Genomic DNA, 18,741 nt, shown 5'->3' on the forward strand with positions numbered 1-18,741 from the left:
CTGTGCAGTCCCCAGGGCCGTGTGAGGGGCACAGCCTCGGTTTGTGCAGGGAGCATTTATCCAGTTTATCCAGCGGTTTATCCGGCACTGCTCTGAGGGCTCAGCCATGGACAATAGTCACAGAATGGTTTGGGGTGCAAGGGACCTTAAGCTCATCTTGTCCCACCCCCTCCCACGGGCAGGGACCCCTTCCACTGTCCCAGGCTGCTTCAAGCATTATCCAGCCTTGGCCATGAACGCTTCCAGGGATCCAGGGGCAGCCACAGCTTCTCTGGGCACCCTGTCCAGTGCTGTCACCACCCTCACAGGGAAGAATTTCTTTCCAACACCCCATTTAACCCTGCCCTCAGTCAGTGTGAAGCCGTTCCTCCTTGCTCTGTCACTCCAGGCCCTTGTCCAAAGCCTCCCTCCACCTCTCTTCGAGCCCCCTTTAGGCAGGGGAAGGGGCTTTGAAGGCCCGCCCGGAGCCTTCTCTTCCCCAGGCTGAACCCCGCAGCTCTCAGCCTGTCTCCACTGCAGAGGTGCTCATTATCTGGCCTCCTCCGGACCCGCTGCAGCACTGTGGGACACGGCTGTTCCTGCCGTGCCGCGGCACAGCCCCGCGGGCGGGGACGGGGCTCCCTCAGCCCGGCTCCCTCAGCCCGGCTCCGCTCCGAGCCCCCTCCTCGGGGCGAACCGCAGCCCCCGCAGCGCCCCCGGCGGCCGGGCGGCACCGCGCGGGACGGGCGCGGGACACGCTGGGAGATGAAGTCCCGCTCGTGGGCACGCTCCGGCAGGCGGCGGGTGGAGCTGTCGTCCCGAGGACTACAACTCCCGTCGTACCCCGCGTGCGCCCGCCCTGACTGCGGCACCGGGGGCTGAGGTGGGCACCGGGCACCGACCGCAGCTCCCCCCGCCCGGACCCCCGTCCGGCCCCGGCACCGATCCCGGGGAGCGGCGAGATGGGCGGGGAGGACGAGATCGTGCGCATTGCCAGGCGCCTGGACAAGATGGTGGCCAAGAAGAACGCGGTGAGTGGCGGCGGCAGGGCCCCCGCAGCCCGGTTGGCGTGGGGGGCCGCCCCCTGCCCCGGGCTCTTGTCTGGCGGACGCGCTCCCTCCTTTCCGCAGGATCCCCTCTCGCTGCCGCGCTGCTGGAGCCCCGCCGCTCCCTCGGTGCCCGTTGTCAGGGGCCTCCCTCTGCCCAGAGCCCATTTTGGGAGCCTGTCTTTCAGTGCCGCCCCGTTCATTGCATCGTGCAGGAGCAGACGCTCCCCCCGTTAAAGTGGGGCTCCCTCCCCCAGGCCCCGTCGCCCTCTCCCTTCCCCATCCTTTGCCGAGGTGTGGGATCCACCCGCTGCCAGTTGCTGGGCGGGCAGCCCTGTGTGCCCCCCTGGGTGCTGTGGGAGCCCCCAGTCCCCACAGTGAGCCCCCAGTCCCCACAGTGAGCCCCCAGTCCCCACAGTGAGCCCCCAGTCCCCACAGTGAGCCCCCGCAGCCCGGGCCTCCGGCATGCCCAGCCCACATCTCAGCGCTCCGGGGCTCAGCCTGTGCTGCCTGCCCGGTGTTCTCCTCCCGGAGAGCATCCCCTGTCCCGCTGGGAGCCCTTTGGAAGGGGAGTCCCCCACTAGCACCGGCCTGGGGCTCCGGTTTGTCCTCGGGGAAAGCCCCGCTGCTGATGGATTTGTTTCCTGAATCTCCATCCCACACCGGCACACTGCTCACTGGCCTCTGGAGTGTGGAGGGCTGGCCAAGCTGCTGTCTGTGACCCGTGTGACAGCCTGGGGGGACAGGAGCTTTCCAGCTTAATGGGATACATCAGTGCTTGTAGGAACAGTGTCATGCAAGTGCTAAGGCAGAAAGCTGACAAGGGTTTGTGACGGAGGTAGGCTGTACCTCCATCTGGGTTTGGGGTGGGGGACAGGGATTTTGGGGCTGGAAAGGGCTGTGGGGAGTGGGAGATGATGGGTGAGGAGGAGGAGGGATTAGAGGAGTGTGATATTTGTGTGGTGGGATGCTGGGTGCTGTTATCACATGAACTTTTGGATGTTGGACTGACCCTTCCAGCCATGGGTAGGGCAAGCACTGTCACTTGTGTCGCTGTTGGAACAGCCCAGGGAAGTGTGTTTGGGCTGAAGCACAGCCTGTGATGTCTGTTCTTGCTCATGGCAGGTTTTCAGCATCAGTGTTGAAATAGGAAAGGAGCAGCTTTGCAGAATTTGCTTCCAGCTTCATTGGGAAAGAGGCAGCTTCTTACAGGAGGGGTATGCAACATTTCCTCTTGGCTGGCGTTGGAGATAGTGCTGAACTGCAGCATGTTGTGTGTTGGCTAATCTTAGAACCCTTCCTGCAGGACAGTTTCCTGGAGTACCTGTTTGTTGTTTTAGTTTTTTCGTGGATCCTCATTTGCTGCCGTTTGGAGTCAGACCGGGTCACTTTGGGTGTTCAGGGCTGGAGGAAGGGGAAGGTGTGAAACTGTGGGGGAAGTAATTCGTTCTGGGTACAGTAAATGTGTGTGGTTTATGCTGGTGTGAGTTGCTTGTGTGCACTGAAAGCTTTGCTTTGATTTGAGCATCTGTTCTGTAGGGTGGATTGCAGCTGGATTGCTTCCTGGGATGAGTTGGAAGCAGCCCTTCTGCACAGGGAGGATGGGATGTGAGGACAGGGCTGGCAGTGCAGGCGGCTTTGCCTCCCTACAGTGGTGGCTGTGCAGGCCTTGTGCTGCAACTGGGCTTGGAGTGGTCGGTGTTGTAAATGAGCTGCTAAATGTGAACACTGGAAGCCTTGTTTGAGGGAAGGGGGCTGGGAGGAAAGAGCCAGCTGAATGGAGACAGGCCTACTCTAGGCTGGCATGTGCTAGAGGGAGACAAGTGATTTCCAGTTCTCTGCCAGTTAGGTATCTAGAGATTCCTTGTAAGATTTTTCCTGGTCCTGGGTTCTGGGATGTAGAGATGATGTAAGGAGACTTGACAGAACAAGTTTCAAGTGACCAGCTCTTCAGCATCTCAGCTCTCTGACTTTGCTCCTGGTCTCTCTTTTCTCCTGAGCAGAGTTAATATGAAAACCAGGAAACAGCTACATGGAGTCATTGACAGTTGTAATTCACAGTGTATTTTTCAGGTGTTAAAAATGTTCAGCGTGCCAGGTAAGAATAATAAACTAATGCTGCACTTGCACCATACACAAGCAGGGATCTAGCACTCCAGTGATCTTCTGTTTTGCCCATTCCAATGATTCAGGTTCCTTCAGGTTGCAGGGTGTACTCTCTGTGTGGAACAGCACCCAGCAGTGCACTTGCTGATGTTTCAGGGAATGTTGTTGGTGTTTTTCCCTTTGAATTCAACTTTCTGTGTCTATTCCCAAGCTGTTGAATTTCTTTAATCAAAGCTGAGGCACTCATTCTCTTTCTCTTTTTCTCTCCAGGAAGGTGCAATGGATTTACTGAAAGAACTGAAAGGTATGCCTATGACTTTGGATTTACTGCAGGTAAGTTGCACAGTTATGGTAAAAAGCTAAGTTTACATCTGGATGAGTTCAAAATGTTGTCTGAATAAACCAAATAGATTTCCTCATGCGAAGAATAAAAATAAACATCAAATCCAACAAAATAGTGCAGAAGTTGGGTTTTGGACTAGCAATTAAAGAGCTCTGGGTCACCATGTGTGCAACAGCTCAAGCCTTGTTTGTAGGCTGCAAAAAGAGGAAAGACTGGGTTAAAGCAGCAAACACAGAGGGCAGTCATGGGAGAAGTTCTTTGTAATGTTGATATTCAGAACATTGAGGAGGAGTGAGCAGAATTACAAGTTGGAGTTTGTGATGCATCTCGGAGTTTTTCACTCTAAGCTTGAACGTCACTCACAAGTGTGGAGGGAAGGGATTTGTGGGAGACTGGATGTGTCTTCTGTTCTTTTGTACAAGCTGGAGAGTGTCACCTCGCTCTTCCAAAATTGTAAGGGTCATAGAATCATTCTGCACACCTTTGGATACTCCTGTCTTGTCATGGCTTTGACTTTGTTGTGGTTATTTGAGATTTCAGTTAGTAAATAATGTTAAATCTGTTCTGGAGTGGTTCACTGGGGTGTTCCCTTGCAGTCCACCCGCATTGGGATGTCGGTGAATGCACTGAGGAAGCAGAGCACAGATGAAGAAGTGATATCACTTGCCAAATCCCTCATCAAATCTTGGAAGAAACTTCTAGGTAAGGAAATCAGCATGTTCCTGTCAGATTCAGCTTGTGAACAAGCTGCCTTCAGTGGGAGGCTGAGTTTTTCGGGAGAGCTTATCTCTTGATCTGAATAAACATTCTAGCAAATCAGCCTTTACAATTCCACCCTCTCTGTCTTTCGAGTTTTGTGTCCTATCATGCATCCTCCTAGATTTAGCTCCTGTTTAGCCAGCTCATCATTGGAAGAGCATTGAAAGCTTCAGGACTATTAACTTATACCTCATCACATAATAATTAGCAATGTTATTTGTGCTCTGAACCCTCTGCTCCCACTTGTGCTCTGTGTGGCATTAACACCATGTGTGCTGTCAGCCTCATGCAGCAGCTCAGGAAGGGAAGTGCTGGAATGGATTGGGGTGGTGAGTTAGAGAAGGATCTTAGTTAATCATCCTGTAGATAAACTCACATGGACCATTTCCAGCTGGGGAGGCTTTCCCTGTTATGGGCTCCCATTTCTTGCCAGGCTGGATGAGTGTTAAAAGGGCTGTTTTCCTGTCCTGCCTGGATTGTCATCTCCTCGTTAGGTTGGGTGTGTATTGGCTAGACTCAGACAATTTACCTCTGGGTCAAACTTGTTCTACAGTGTCATGAAAGCCTCTCCAGGGTTGTGCTGTTGGCTTTCAGCAGCACTTGGGAATCAGAAGAAGCTGTAGCTCCACAAGGACCAGCCTGTACTGGCCCTTCAGCTGGTGTTGGCTGGAAATTCTGCTTTGAGTTGTGCTTGAGAGAACTTGATCTAATCCCTGCTCAGCAGCCTCTGAAAGAAACTTTTGTGAAGAGGCATGTCTTGTGAGGAAGCTTATCTCCCAGGCAGGGAAACTGAGTGCTCTCTAGTTTGGTGAGGAAAGCTTTTGTTTGAATTAGTTTCTACTTGCAGGCAAGGAAAAGGTCTGTTGGGAAGCAGGAAGGCCATAAAGGCATTTTCTCCTTTTGGGAAAATAATAACTTTAGGCCAACAGTGGGTAGTGTGAAAACATTGAGGAGTACAGGCAGGGCTGTAGCATAAAGACCAATTCTGAATTTATTCCTCTTTTGAACACAGATGCTTCTGAGGAAAAAAATGAGGACAAAAAGAAAAGCCTGTCTTTGCCAACATCTTCCTCCAGGGAGACTGGTAACTCAAGAGACCAAAGGTAATACTTCCCTTTTACCAAAGGTAATACTTCCCTTTTACCAAAGGTGACTCTGTTAGAGAATTTAAGTTTTCTTAAGGCAACTTACTTTAATTTTTTGTTTAAGTGTCTGAGTCAGGAATTTTGTATAGTCAAATTTCTGGTCAGAGACTCTGGAAGTGTTTCTTCTTCAAGGTTGATCTGTGTGGTGTTATTAATTAACTGTTATGCAGAAATACACATCTAGAAATTCAGTGGCTTTAGTGAGTTTTAAAATTTTATTCATATTTTATTTAATGTTTTTTACTCTTGGTTATGTGTTGTTTTTTCTAGTAGCAGGACATTCCATTTTTTTTCTGTTACATTTTTATGTGTTTTTGTTTATTTCTAACTTTGAACTCCTTAGAATGAAGATTATTTTTGGCCTTTGCAGTGAATGGGATTGATTGATACATTACTAAAGTAAAACTTCCATTTCTTTGTCCTTGACAAATCCCAGCAGAAGTCCCCTTTTCCCTGTGGCTGGTGTCCCCCAGCTGGCAGGTCAGCTGCATGCTTGCTCCTTGCCATGCCTTGAATGCTGCATCCTGTTTCCACTGCCTCTGACTGCAGTTGTTGAGTGCAGACAGTGATCAAAGGGGAGGGGAAAAATGGGATTTAAAGCTTTGTTCTAGAAATTTCTCCCAGCCTCAGATCCCAGGAGGGTGTGTGCTTCCTAGATTTGGCTCTTAAGTGATTTAGCCAATTTCCCAAGTTTGACAGAAGATTTAGAGTATTCAGGCTGTAGTCCTGCTGGCTTGCAGGATTTTCCATGTTTGTAGCCTTTGTTTGTCACTTTCTTGTCACTTCTTTGGTTTTGCTCAGCTCTCTCAAGGCTTGGCACTTCAGGGTGAGCCTCTGCAGCTCGATCCAGAGCTGCTGATGGAGAGAAGGCTGCTGATGCTCCATGACTTTAAATGATTGGTATCTTTGGTTATCTTGCTTCCATAAAATGGGAAAAAGGATTTGCTAAGTAGTGCAATGAAAGGACTTGGGAGACTTCACAGCCAGGATGGAGCTCAGTGATGCAGTGCAGGATGGGAGCCAGGGCTGTCCAGATCTGTGTGGCATTTCTTGGCTGTAGGCACAGGGGCAAAACCCCTCCTTGCTTTGTCACTTATCTTGGGGTTTGTGGGGTGCAGCTGTCTGTCTTGTGCTGGTGATGTTCCCTTGTGCCTTAATGTGCTGCAGATACTGCAGCTTTATGGGTTTTTTTAATCCTTGATGATTTTACGTGTATTCAGCCTCCATCTTCTGACTCCAAAGCATCCCCTTGGCTGTGCAGGATGAACAGAAGCCAATGGATTAATGCAGCCTAGACCAGGAGCAGGGGCCAGCTCCTGGTGTTATTCTGTTGAGCCAGGCTCTCTTCCAGAGACAGGAATGTTTTTTCTCCAGTCCTGCAAACAAACTACTAATCTGCCTTAAAAAAAAATAATAATTTGTTGGCAGAGGAGAGTCTCTGTTCTTTGAAGCAGAGGCTGCAGTGGAGTCAGACTGGTTGCTCAGTGTGTGATAGCTGGTTCAGATGAGGCTGCTGTCAAGACACCAAAGAAATCAGTTTGTATTCAGATATTTCAGCCTCTTAGTCTGTTAGATTTTGGCTACGCCTTCCATTTTGGTCAGGGAAAAATATTTGACTAACTCTTAGCCTGAAACTCATCTTGCTTTCTGGAGCACAGATGTAGAAATCCCTGTGTAGTGACTGGAGCTAGCACTGCAAGACCTGAAGGCTCTGAGCCAGCCAGTGTGGAGCTGGCACCTGTGAATTTAGATACTGCATTACTCTAATCCAAAGCACATTCTGTTGTGCTGTAGAGTTTCAGACCCATGGTGTAGTACATTTTAATGGGCTGTGTCTAATGTTTCTGTCTCTGGCAGCATGAGGTTTTTCTTTTCCAGGATTCTCTAAACTGCCTTTATTAGGAGGTTTTGGATCTGTGGCCTGAATTTAGCTCTTCTGTGGCATTTTCTTCCAATGCAGCCCTGAGTTCTGTTTGCAGTCCCTGGCTGCTGCTTTGCCACCATTTTGTTCCAGCATAGCCTTGTTTTATGTATAAACTTTTGCTGCCTGGATAGATTTACAAGCTCTTTCTCATGTTTAACAGGAACAGTGTGAACCACAAGGATTTCCTGAAATAAGTCTTCTAGGTGTGTTTGAGCACTATTTCCCAACAATTCTATTTATAAACTAACCTCTAAACATTAATAAATAATTTTTTGTCTTTGGAATGGCTGAGAAGTCTGTTTCGTGTAATTCTTGAGGGATCAGCTCTCATCTCAGTGCATGGATGTTGTGTGTATGCAAGCAAATGTATCTTTCCTCATCAGCTAACAGAGATGGAACCATGCATCTTGTTGAGCTTTTTTCCACCCCTAAGGAATAAACATCTAAATATTCAATTGCAGATAGAAACTTTCCTGAAAATCAAATATTACCTCTGCAAATACAGGTTTGAAGACCTATGTTTGAGGACTCATTATAGTGAAGGTCAATGTTTTGAGTTCTCACACAGCATTTTGCTCTGGGAGACTTTTGTTTGTTGATTGCAAAATGATACAAAATTTAAATCTGGAAGAGCTTTCAGGGAAACTTCTCCTGCAGCTCCTTCTTAGCACAGCATAACCTCTGCCCAAGCTGTCCCTGACAGGCTTTTTTCAAGCCCTTTGACAAGCCTAGAAAACCTCAGGGCAAGGTGTTTCTACAGCTGCCCTTGGCAGTATTTCCAATTCATAACTCACCTTTACAGTTTAAAACTTACTCTCAATCAAAACCTGTCTTGCTAAACCCATATCTATGGATTTTTCTTCCTACCATCTTCCTTTGGAAGGAATTTCAGGACTTGTCTCCTTTAAGTTTCTCTTGCCACAAACCACCATATTCCTTCTGTCCTTCCTTTTACTGTAAGTATGTTTTGCCTTTGTCCTTTGGGAAGTCCAATTTTCTCCAAACTATTTTATGTAACATGAGAAGCTGTGATTTTTTAGATGGGTTATTGCTGAATTATGGGTTATTCCTTAGTGTATGCTCTGCTATATACACCCCCCTGAGTGCTGCCTGTGATTTGTGTGTAGCTTCTTAAGCACAAAAGTACCTGATGGCAGTTTCTACATTCCAGATGGGAGAAAATCATCATCTAATGGATTATTTACAGGCTAAGTTGTTTCTTCTTTTTGTAACATGTGCAGTGTAAATCCTATTGAATGTTTTGAGCTGCTTGGACACAAAATCTGTTCTTTAATAAGCTCCTGCAGTGCTGACCAGTAAAACCAGCTGGTTAAAAGGGGTTTTATTCAGCTACTGGTCAGAAGAACACAGTGAGCTCACAGTGCAATCTCCCTCACAGAGTGCATCATCTCATTCATATAAGCAAGAAATCAAAGTTCTGCTTTGGTTTGATGTAAACTATTTGCTGAAGGTTCACTGATGGATGCTTCTGAAAAGGGCTTGGTGAAGTTCTGAACTGTGGAAATCCGGTACCCCAGTGGTGATCTGTGGGATTTGAGCCAGACTGGATATGACCTTAGTCACAGGAGCTCCCAGGATAAGTCCCTAAAGTCGTCTGGCTCAGTTTGTGTGGCAGCAGATTCGGAAGGCTTCCAGCTTAGTGCTGTTTTTCTGTGGGCTGACTAATCCCTTCCAGGACAGTGTAGTGGAAGTGCTTGTTCATAACAAATTTATTTTTGATGGCAAAGAACTGGCAGTAGTGACCCAGCTTAACAAAATTTGTCAAGCCACTTGGATCTTCAAGAAGATGTTGCTGGCATGCCATGGGTGAAATATTGAGGTTTCTTTTTTCCCTGTCTCTTTGTGCAATAATGGTACCAGGCATTGGCCATAAATACAGGGCATTTTACAGCCAAATCACCAAAGCCAGAGCAATCTCTGCTGAAAAAAATTGCTGTACTGCTGCCTAGATTTAGGGGGGAGAACAAAGCTCTAGAAAATTATCTATGAATCATGCTAACCCAGATCTTTTACCAGCAGTGTTTGCAGGGCTGACTAATGCCATGTGCAGATGCTAGGCTTTCTGCGTGCACACCCAGCTGAGCTGCTCGTTGAGGTTCCTTCTCTGCATGCAGACCCCGCAGCAGTGACTCAGCCTGCCCACATCATGTGCTGATTGTGCAGGCAGGTCTCCATCCAGCTCCCCTGGCAGCTGACCTGACTGAGTCAGTCACAGCAGGCAGGTGTTTGCATTCCCTTGCCTGTGCCCGTGATTGCCCGCAGGTGGAAATGGAGTTATTTTTGAGAGCAAAGCAGTATTTCTTGGTATTTCTTAGTCCTGTGCTAGCCTGGCACCTGTATGAGCTGTGTGTGGCTGTGTAGGGGTGCTCTTCTGTGAGATGAGTAATCAGTGTCTTGCTCAGATTACAGGAAAAAGGAAGAACCTTTTATGTGCTACACTTTGTTGTTGGTGTTTTTTAAGTATCAAAGCTGAAGGAGCCATTTTCCTTCTTTTTCTTTGTTTTCCTTAGCAAAGCTCCTTCTTCTGGAGCTTTCTGCTTGCTTTCTGCTGAGAGCAGTTATAGGCCTGGTGTCCTGCAAAGTTAAAGAGGAAAGAAGTACCATGAATCTGCACTGCACTGCCAAATTGAGAGAGTGTTGATGGTCTCACATGTTCTGAGTGTATTTGGGTTACTGGTGGTGTCCAACAGTGGTGTTTTTGCTTGATGCCCAGTGATGCAGCAGCTGATGTGTTGGATAACACAAGATGGTTGGCAGGGTTGTTCATGGATTAAACCTCTGCTGGCAGTGCCCACAGGAGAGCTGATGTCTGGGCTGAGGGCGTTGGCTGCTGTGTTCTGCTCTGTGTTGATTTGGGACAATGACTTTGCACTGTGTTCTGACTGGTTCTGTATTGTGATTAACAGGATGCTTGGCCACATACCTGCTGCTCCCTTCTCTGCTCTCAGTAGCCCAAACTGAGACATTCTGACAGGTGAAGTTTTTCTTTTAGCTCCAACAAAAGGCAGGAGCCTCCAAAGACTCCGACCACCCCCAAAATCACCACCTTCCCTCCGGCCCCCATCACCTGCGACGCCGTGCGCAACAAATGCAGGGAGATGCTGACAGCAGCTCTGCAGGCTGATGGTAAGTGCTGGGGGAAGTCCTGCATTGCCTCAAGTGCTTCACAGCTCCTGGACCATTCTGACAGAGACTGTCAGCGCCAGCTCAGCTTAGACATACTGCTCTAGAGCAGCCTTGTCAAAGGATTATTGCCAGCAGCTCAGTCTAGCCACTGGTCACCCCTTTGATGAACTGGCTGCTGTTGCAGCATTTTCGGGCACTTGCACAGGGACCTGGCATGAGCTGGGGGCATGACAATGTGTAAAGTAATGGGTGTTAAGAACACAAGGTTTGTCACACAGGGTTGCAGCATGGGGTGGTCTGTGCTGAAGTTTAATCCTTCAGGTGTGCAGGGATTTGCTTCACTTTCTAGATCTTTTCTGATTGCTGTTAAGTGAAGCTGTCTTTCCTGTCACCCTTGGGGCACAAAGTGAAGCTGTAACTCAGTATGTGGACTTTGTAGGAATGGTGCTTATGCCAGTCAGCATCTGCTGTCAGACTCTGCTGCCTTTGCAGACAGGAGCTCCTTAAATATTGTGGTCCTCTGCATCTGGGGTGAAACAGATCCCGCTTGCATTCAGACTGTGCCATCTCGAGTGAGAGGCATGTCTGGAAGTTTGAGCATCTGGTTGTGTCCACATTGCAGATCCCTTAAAAAAATTGGGGTCTAAGCACTGCAGAGTCTTATTAATTTGGAGCCAAGGAATGTAGATGACAGATGGAGAAGTTCATGGGGTCTTTATTTCTAGCCTTCCTGTGCATGTGTTTATATGCTGCATTAAATGCTTTGCATAGCTCTTAGAAAAACCCTTTCCATATGAAATCTGGGGAAGAGTTCCCTTGAGCCTTTCCCTAAGCTCAGCTGTGCCCTACCTTCCTTCCTTTATGGTGTTTATCATACTGGCTGTCCAAATCCATGGCAGTTATGCACTCTGTATGATGCTGTTTAAGTGGTGTGTGGGAGAAGAGGGAGCAGCAGACAGTCCTGAGGTGAGATGAGAAAGGAAGGCTTGATCCCGACACTGCACACCTCCAGGCCCTCCCAGGTGGTTGGTCTGAGTAGAGTAACTTACTGACGTGAATATCTGATGAAACTCAATTTCTGCCTACATACAGTTGATTTCAGTTGTATGAAAAATATATTGGAAAACCAATAAGTTCTTGGGCCAAGGCTGTTGTTAGCTCTGTCTCATGCAGTCCATATCCTACAGAGGCACAGGGCACAGACTGGCTAGATTAATCTGTTTTCATCACTGCCCTTTTCCAAAGGGTCAGAGATTAGCAAGAACAAAAGCCAAGATACCATTTGATAGGAAGAGCATGTGAATCAAACCAGCAAACTGTCCAGATGTGTAGCTCAGACATGCTGAGCCTGGGGAGCCCTGGCTTGGTTGGAAGCCACTGAGCTCCTGTTTGTGCTGTCTTACAGACGACTACATCGCCATCGGTGCCGACTGCGAGCACATAGCAGCCCAGATTGAAGAGTATATCCTTGCTGTACTGTGCTTCCTGCATGCCTCCAGCAGGGAAATCCATGTGCTCAAAGGAAAAATGGGACTGTCTGTGCATGAATGCTCTGCTGCAGCTTGTCAGGGTTCTGGGTCTGGTTCCAGCGCTGCTTGGCTGGGTCACTAAGGAACTACCAGTGTGGAGTTGGGAGCTCAGAGACTGTAATCCCTTCTTTGTCCTTCCCATCAGAGTGTTGCTTCCTGCTTTTGATTCTGTTTTCAAATACATGCAACTTCCCTGTGCTCCCTGTTGAGGAGAGTGTGCTGGTCTAGACAAAAGCAATGGAAAGGATGGAGCAGTGAGGATCAAGTTCCATGGTGATGTGAGATAAGCCTTATGTGAGGAGTTTGCTTGATTTAGGAACTGTGGGGTTGGAAGTGCAGCTGGGCTTTCTCAGTGGAGGGGTTTGTGGCTGCCTTGCTGAGAGAGGGGAGGTTGTAGAACCTGAGCATAGCTGAATATTTCCAGCACAGTGAAAAAGCCCAAGCTGGAAGCCCTGGGATTTTGAGATTGCATAAACCTGCTCTCAGATCCAGCACTGACCTCCCAGAGCAGGTGCTGCTGTTGTGTCCCAGCCCCTCCATCCTGGCAGTGGGTGACAGTCCCTGCTCTTCATGGGTGGCTGGGTAGTGCTTGGTGCCCCTGGGTTGCTTGCAGGCTCCTTGACTGCCCTTACGCATCTACCAGGATGTCAAGAACACCGACATGAAATACAAAAACCGCGTGAGGAGCCGCATCTCCAACTTGAAGGACTCCAAAAATCCTGAGCTGAAAAAGAACGTGCTGTGTGGGGCCATCACCCCTGAGCAGATTGCAGTGATGACCTCGGAGGTGAGGGAGCCTGGGGAGCAGGGTTTGCTTCTCACAGGGGATGTCCTGGGGCTTGGCTGGGCTGGTGCAAGGGTTGCAGTTTTCTCAGTAGCTGCTGCCAGAGTGCATGGAGTGAGCTTGCAGTGGGGTTTGCAGTGTGGAGAGGGGTTTGTTGGGCCTTCCCATCATCCCGGGATGGGCCCTGGGAATGAACCAAAAACCAGAATTGGAACAGGCTTTCTGTCTTAATGCCCATCTGTCAGGCTGCCTTGTCCTGTTGGCTGTTTCCACTGTAATGGGTGTGGTGGTAAAACTGGGCAGATGTGATTTTATTGCTTTTTTTTTATTTAAAGGAAATGGCCAGTAATGAGCTGAAAGAGATCAGGAAAGCCATGACAAAAGAAGCAATCCGGGAGCATCAGATGGCCAAGACAGGAGGGACACAGACTGACCTCTTCACCTGTGGGAAATGCAAGAAGAAGAACTGCACCTACACCCAGGTTGGTTTTCCTGCTCCTGTCTCGGCCTCTGCACAGGACATGATCTCTCATGGTCATGAGCTTGTACTGCTCCATGACAGGCCCTGCAGCACAGCACAGATTTTGCTACTGGTGGACAGAAAACACTCATGGCTGTCTAAAATGTACTTCTGCACATGTTTCTGTGAGCTTGTGTAACTTTTTGGCTCACTTGTAGAAGAGCGGGAGTTGTGCAGCACTGAGGAAGATTTCAAAAGTTCAGCAGTGCTCTACACTGAAAGCAGGTGCTGGGAATGCTGGGATTCAGACAAGAAAGGAGTGGGTAGTGTGGAAGAGAGGCTGCAGAAACTGACTCAGACATGTTGATGGTATTAAAAGTACAAATTAAGAATATAGATTACCTGCAGCTGGATAAGTCCCAACTTATTTAAAATCAAATAGCATTGAATGAGTGAAACAAAAGGAATAAACGAAGCTATGATGTGAGCAGACAGAGCATTTTTCTTCCCTGTGGCCAGCTGTTGGAAGCCTTGTGCATTACCAGTGCTTTTTAGCTCCCATGTCTGTGCCAGGCATCTGGAGATAAATATGCCTTTGCTGTGAGTCAGTGGTTTAGAATGTGCAGATACCCAAAAATGCACCAGCAGCCACCAGATTGCTGCTGAGTGAGTGCGCACAAACTGCGTGTGCAAGTGCCGGCTGAGACTCCTGCATCTGCTTGGACTTGACATACAAACACATGGAAAGAGAAAGAGATCCAGGAATCTGACCAGGGAGTTTCCTTTGGCTCAGCAGCAGCCTTGCATCCCACAGGCTGGCTCAGGCAAGGGGCCTTGCTCTGCCAGTGCTCCCAGTAAGCATTCCTGGCTTGTCCCAGCACACAGCACTGTCTCCACCTGGAGTGGACTGGAGTTTGACTGCCTGGAATTTGAGCAGGAGACAGCAGTGTCCTTGAAATAGCAGTATCAAGAGGCTATCTGTGTTTTGATTTGTTTTCTAGTGAAATCACTAGTGGGTGATGAGATGTAAGTCTCTCAAGTAGATGAACTGGCATCTATGAACATGTTGGAAGCAGACAGTAAAGGAGGAGAATTACAGAATTTAGCTGTCCAGCATTCTTGCAAAAATGGTTAATTGGCATCATGCAAATACTGTGACTCTTGCACATTGGGTAATTTCACACGTAGATCACCATAATCACCCCTCGACACAGTTCTGCCTGACTGGTGTGGGGAGTACCAGTGTTTTCAGTCTAGATCTGCCTCGTGGTATTCAAATGCCACAAAAATCTGGTTTTTAGTGAAGTATGTGTTTCTGGCAAGAGCCAGTCAGAGGCAGCAATCACATCTGGGTTAAATATCAGAGTTCCTTAATGGCTCAAATACAAACCAGACTGGAACTGTGCAGAACCTGGTAACCTGGAGTGTGTTCCTGTGAGTTCCTGCTCTGTAAATGGGAATGACTTGAGTGCTTTTTTTATGCTCTTGTGCTTGGGACTGAGGGGTTTGTCATGGCAGTGCTGGCCACATCCCTTCCTGGGGAGCAGTTTGGAGAGGGATTGGCTGTAGGCATGCCTAGGGTGAGGAGGGAAATATGCTGTCCCAAAACTTGTCACTGAGATAATACCAGGCTGGGGGGTCATGATGTCTGTATGTGTGTACTGTGTGTAACACAAGCACCAGACTGATTTTACTGGAAAGCTCCTTTTGCCATCCCAAACCTCGATTTCTCATTGTATTTGTGAGCCCAGCACCAACCCTAGAGGCCAGAGGAACAGGGCCATGTGTGATGCTGAGCTCTCACCTCCCTTCTTTCCCCCGCAGGTGCAGACGCGGAGCTCCGACGAGCCCATGACCACCTTCGTCGTGTGCAATGAGTGTGGGAATCGCTGGAAGGTACTGCACCAGGGCTGTTACTGGCACTGAGGGGTGTTGGGGTGGCTGCACCCACCATGCTACAGGCACTTGGTGCTCGGAGGTGCTTGCCCAACCCTCACTGGCTCTAGAGAGTGATCTTCCCTCGCTCCTGGGAAGCTCCTGGGTTCATCCCTGCAGACCGGCTGGGGTCAAGTCTCACTTCCACATTCCCTGCTCTCTTCTCATATCCCTTCTTCCCATAACCAGCTTCACAATGCTTTCCATGCTGCCTCTGCCCTCTGAGGGTAGTGATGATGATGCTGATTTCAAAATGGCTCTTTCATGCTGTGCACAGAGCTCAGGGGTGAGCAGAAATCTCCTGATCAGTGGTGAGCAGAAATGATGCCACTACAAATTGCCAAAGAGCCACAGCGAGAGATTCACACGAGAGCTCCCTTTGGCCCCTGCTTCTGAAAACCCCAAGCCCTTGCCAGCTTCTAAAACAAGCCCACACCTGGATCCTTACCTTTTTCTGCAGTTCCCCTTGGCAGTGAGGTTTCTAACTGGGGTTTGAACTCCCTTCTCTTGCAGTTCTGCTGACATGTGCCAAGGCCCAGAGCGGCAGCCAAACGCAGACCCGAGCGCAGCCTCCACACGCCGGCTCCCATGGCAGTTGTGTTTTGTGTCCCAGTGAGTTTGCATTGTCACAGCTGAGAGCAGCAGCGGGGAGGCCTGGGCCTCGCAGAGAGCCACAGCCACGGGCTGACAGGTTGGCAGGAGAGCTCACTAAACACACCCAGTCATTACTTTCTCATCTAAGCGAGTACGGTCACTTTCTCTTCAAAACTAATATTAAACATTTTTGTCAGTTTCTGACTTTTATTTCAACTGTGTGTGCAGCACTTTGTTTTTCCAGCATGGGAACTTGACAGGTGGTCCATGTCCAGGTGGATGAGGACTGAATAATGCCTGGAGCAGCAGAAAGTGAGATGTGACTTGCAGGCACACCCGTGGTGTGTGAAGGCTTGTTTCTGTCACCTCATGGAATCTCAACCACTGGCCACGGCCTGGGGCAGTGGGTGGGCAGTACTGTTGACAGGAAACAGCTTTTGGGGCAGAGATCAGATGTTGCTTTCCATCTTGTCAGCATTCACCGGATTTCGCACTGATTCCTTGTCATCTTGAGCCTTCAAATGCCAACAACATCAGCTGCTGCAAAGATCACAATGTACTGCCCAGGTTGTAGCAGACTGAAAGCAGGGTGACACCAGCCACAGAAAATCCCACCCCAAACTCTTCAAAGGGAGTCCCAGGCGCTTTCCTGTTTGTGCTCTGCTTGTAGCTTGACAGCTGAAAAACAGCCTGGAGGTTCAGAGGGGCTTGCTGGAGAGGCTCAGGAGGAGGGAAAATGCTGCAAATACAGGAATTTTTCCAGAGGCTTGGATCTGGACAAGGTAAGGGCTAGAGGGATGGGTGGGAGCTGTTGGCACCTACTGTAGAAGTGGAGGAGGTTTGAAGTGAGCTCAGAGCTGGTGCTTGGAAGGGGTCACATAAGGAAAGGAACTTGTAGCAAAGGCAGCCCCAGGTGCCACATCTGGAGATGTGACCCTGTGAAGGAGAGATAGAGAATCAGCCTCCTTCTGGGAGCTAAGTAAAACCTGATGGGGAAATTCCATCTGAGCTCACGACAGCTTTCAGCCAGACTTAAAATCCCTCTTCTTTCCTTCTCATAGCCTTTAACTTGGGTGATGCAGCATTGGGGGCATCCCAGGAAGGTCTGTGGGTCTGAGGCTGCCCAGGAGCAGCATTTGGGGGATCCCAGGAAGGTCTGTGGGTCTGAGGCTGCCCAGGAGCAGCATTTGGGGGATCCCAGGAAGGTCTGTGGGTCTGAGGCTGCCCAGGAGCAGCATTTGGGGGATCCCAGGAAGGTCTGTGGGTCTGAGGCTGCCCAGGAGCAGCATTTGGGGGATCCCAGGAAGGTCTGTGGGTCTGAGGCTGCCCAGGAGCAGTGCTGTGCCCTCCAGCTCTTGTGCTCTTGAGCATTTGCAGTCACATCTCTCATGGCATCGCTTCCCTCTTCCAGAGTGAAAAACAAGTATTTCCACTGGCTTCCCAGCATGCCAGACAGCAGACATTGAGCAGAGACCTCGGAGATGTTTGGAGAGGAGTGAGCAGCCACATGAAAGCAGCGGAAAACGTGCTCCCAGCCCCTTGGAGGGCTGTGCTGCTCCGGAGGCAGGGATCCCACCAGCATCCTTCGCTCAGGGCTTTCACTTTACAGGGTGCAGCCAAGTCTCCCAAGAAGGAAAATATTCAAAGATGCTGACAACTCCTTTAAGCCTCACGAGTCTTGTGGTGAATGGGATTATTCAAGCCAGGCTTGGGAGGGAGCAGTGTCCTCGCAGTGATGCTGAAAAAGCTTCGGGATCTAAAACCCACGCTGACCACAGCACTGGCTCGTGCTCTGGGAAAGGGAGCCAGCTCCTTACCAGTGCCTCTTGCCTTTCTTCTTGTGTTCCTGTGAGGAGTGGAGCTGAGCTTTTGTACAGCCTTCTGACAATCCTGAATTAGGTACCAAGAGTCCCAAGCAGGAGTTTGAGAAAAGTACCATGTCATTTTACAGTTCCATTTTCTGGGATAACACCAAGGAGAGCCAGGGAGGGGAAGCACACTGGATAAAAAGGTGTTTCAGAAGTAAAGATTTGCTTGTAAGGTGTTTAAAATGGAGTGGGAGCAAAGGAAAAACTACATTATCTCTAGTGGGGTCTTCCCTGTGCTGAGACCTCTGTGGTGTGTGGAGGGGCTCTGACCCCCAGCCATGCTCTTGAACAGCTTCAGGGATGTTCAACCTCCAACCTTCAGGCTGGGAGCACATTTGAGAATGTTTCCCTTACTCACAGAATAAACCCAGAACTAAAACTTCCCTGTGCAGGGTGGGTTGCAGACTGGGGGAAAAACCTGCCAGTAATAACAATATTGACATTCCTAATAAACCATTGCTGGTCTCTCTCAAAAATACATTTTCTTGAACTGTATTTCCAGCTTGGCAAAGAAAACTAAATTTACTGACATGAATTTCCACACAGTCATGCCATGAGGAAGGAAGGAAACAAAAACAAAAAAAAAGCTGAAAGAATTGGTTTGTTTAAAAAATATGTTCAATAAAAAGCACTTTTTTTCTTTTGGAAGGGCTGAACAGAGGAGGGAAAGGGGTGGATAAATAAGAAACTGCTGTGGTGGATCAGGAAAAGCAAAGACTGGCAGCAAAATCCCTGTGTTGGCTTTGTTTCAGTGTGAAGGGCAGGGACAGACATGTTTTAATCCTGAATACTGAGCCTTCAGTAAATCATTCCTTGTGCTGTGCAAAACATGGGAATGCTGTCTCCTCCCTGTGACACTTCCCATCCTGTGTGGAGCCAGGTCCCTGTTCCCGGGGTCAGGGCAGACCCCTGGGCTTGTCCCTGCTGGCACAGCAGGTCTGGGCCAGCTGGGAGCTCTCATGGAGGCATCCTGGTGCCTGTGGGTTCTGCAGGAGGGCAAACAACGCCTGCACAGGTGTTTCCCCCCACTCTGAGGTCCATGAACCAAGGATGGAGGTTGCTCTGGGTTTGGGGTTACTGTGTGGTGTCCTGGGGCTGAGGCAGTGCTGATGTGTCATGGGG

General features: G+C 49.1%; 1 protein-coding gene across 2 annotated transcripts; it reads left to right on the forward strand.

Moving 5' to 3' along the window:
- Window positions 1-814: 814 nt before the first annotated feature.
- On the forward strand, window positions 815-15,967 carry TCEA2 (transcription elongation factor A2). Of its 2 annotated transcripts, XM_064391985.1 has the most exons (10): window positions 818-1,010; window positions 3,402-3,464; window positions 4,071-4,176; window positions 5,246-5,336; window positions 10,316-10,449; window positions 11,855-11,911; window positions 12,611-12,765; window positions 13,098-13,244; window positions 15,047-15,118; window positions 15,671-15,967. In XM_064391985.1, exons 1-10 carry the CDS (start codon window positions 942-944, stop codon window positions 15,677-15,679), a joined length of 903 nt encoding a protein of 300 aa, XP_064248055.1. In that variant the 5' UTR covers window positions 818-941; the 3' UTR covers window positions 15,680-15,967. The 2 variants fall into 2 exon arrangements, with proteins under 2 accessions (XP_064248054.1, XP_064248055.1); XM_064391984.1 differs by lacking the exon at window positions 15,671-15,967 and having other exon boundaries at window positions 815-1,010; window positions 15,047-15,148.
- Window positions 15,968-18,741: the final 2,774 nt, after the last annotated feature.

Source organism: Passer domesticus, chromosome 16 (genome assembly GCF_036417665.1).
Source record: "Passer domesticus isolate bPasDom1 chromosome 16, bPasDom1.hap1, whole genome shotgun sequence".
In the NCBI taxonomy this organism is placed as follows: Eukaryota; Metazoa; Chordata; class Aves; order Passeriformes; family Passeridae; genus Passer; species Passer domesticus.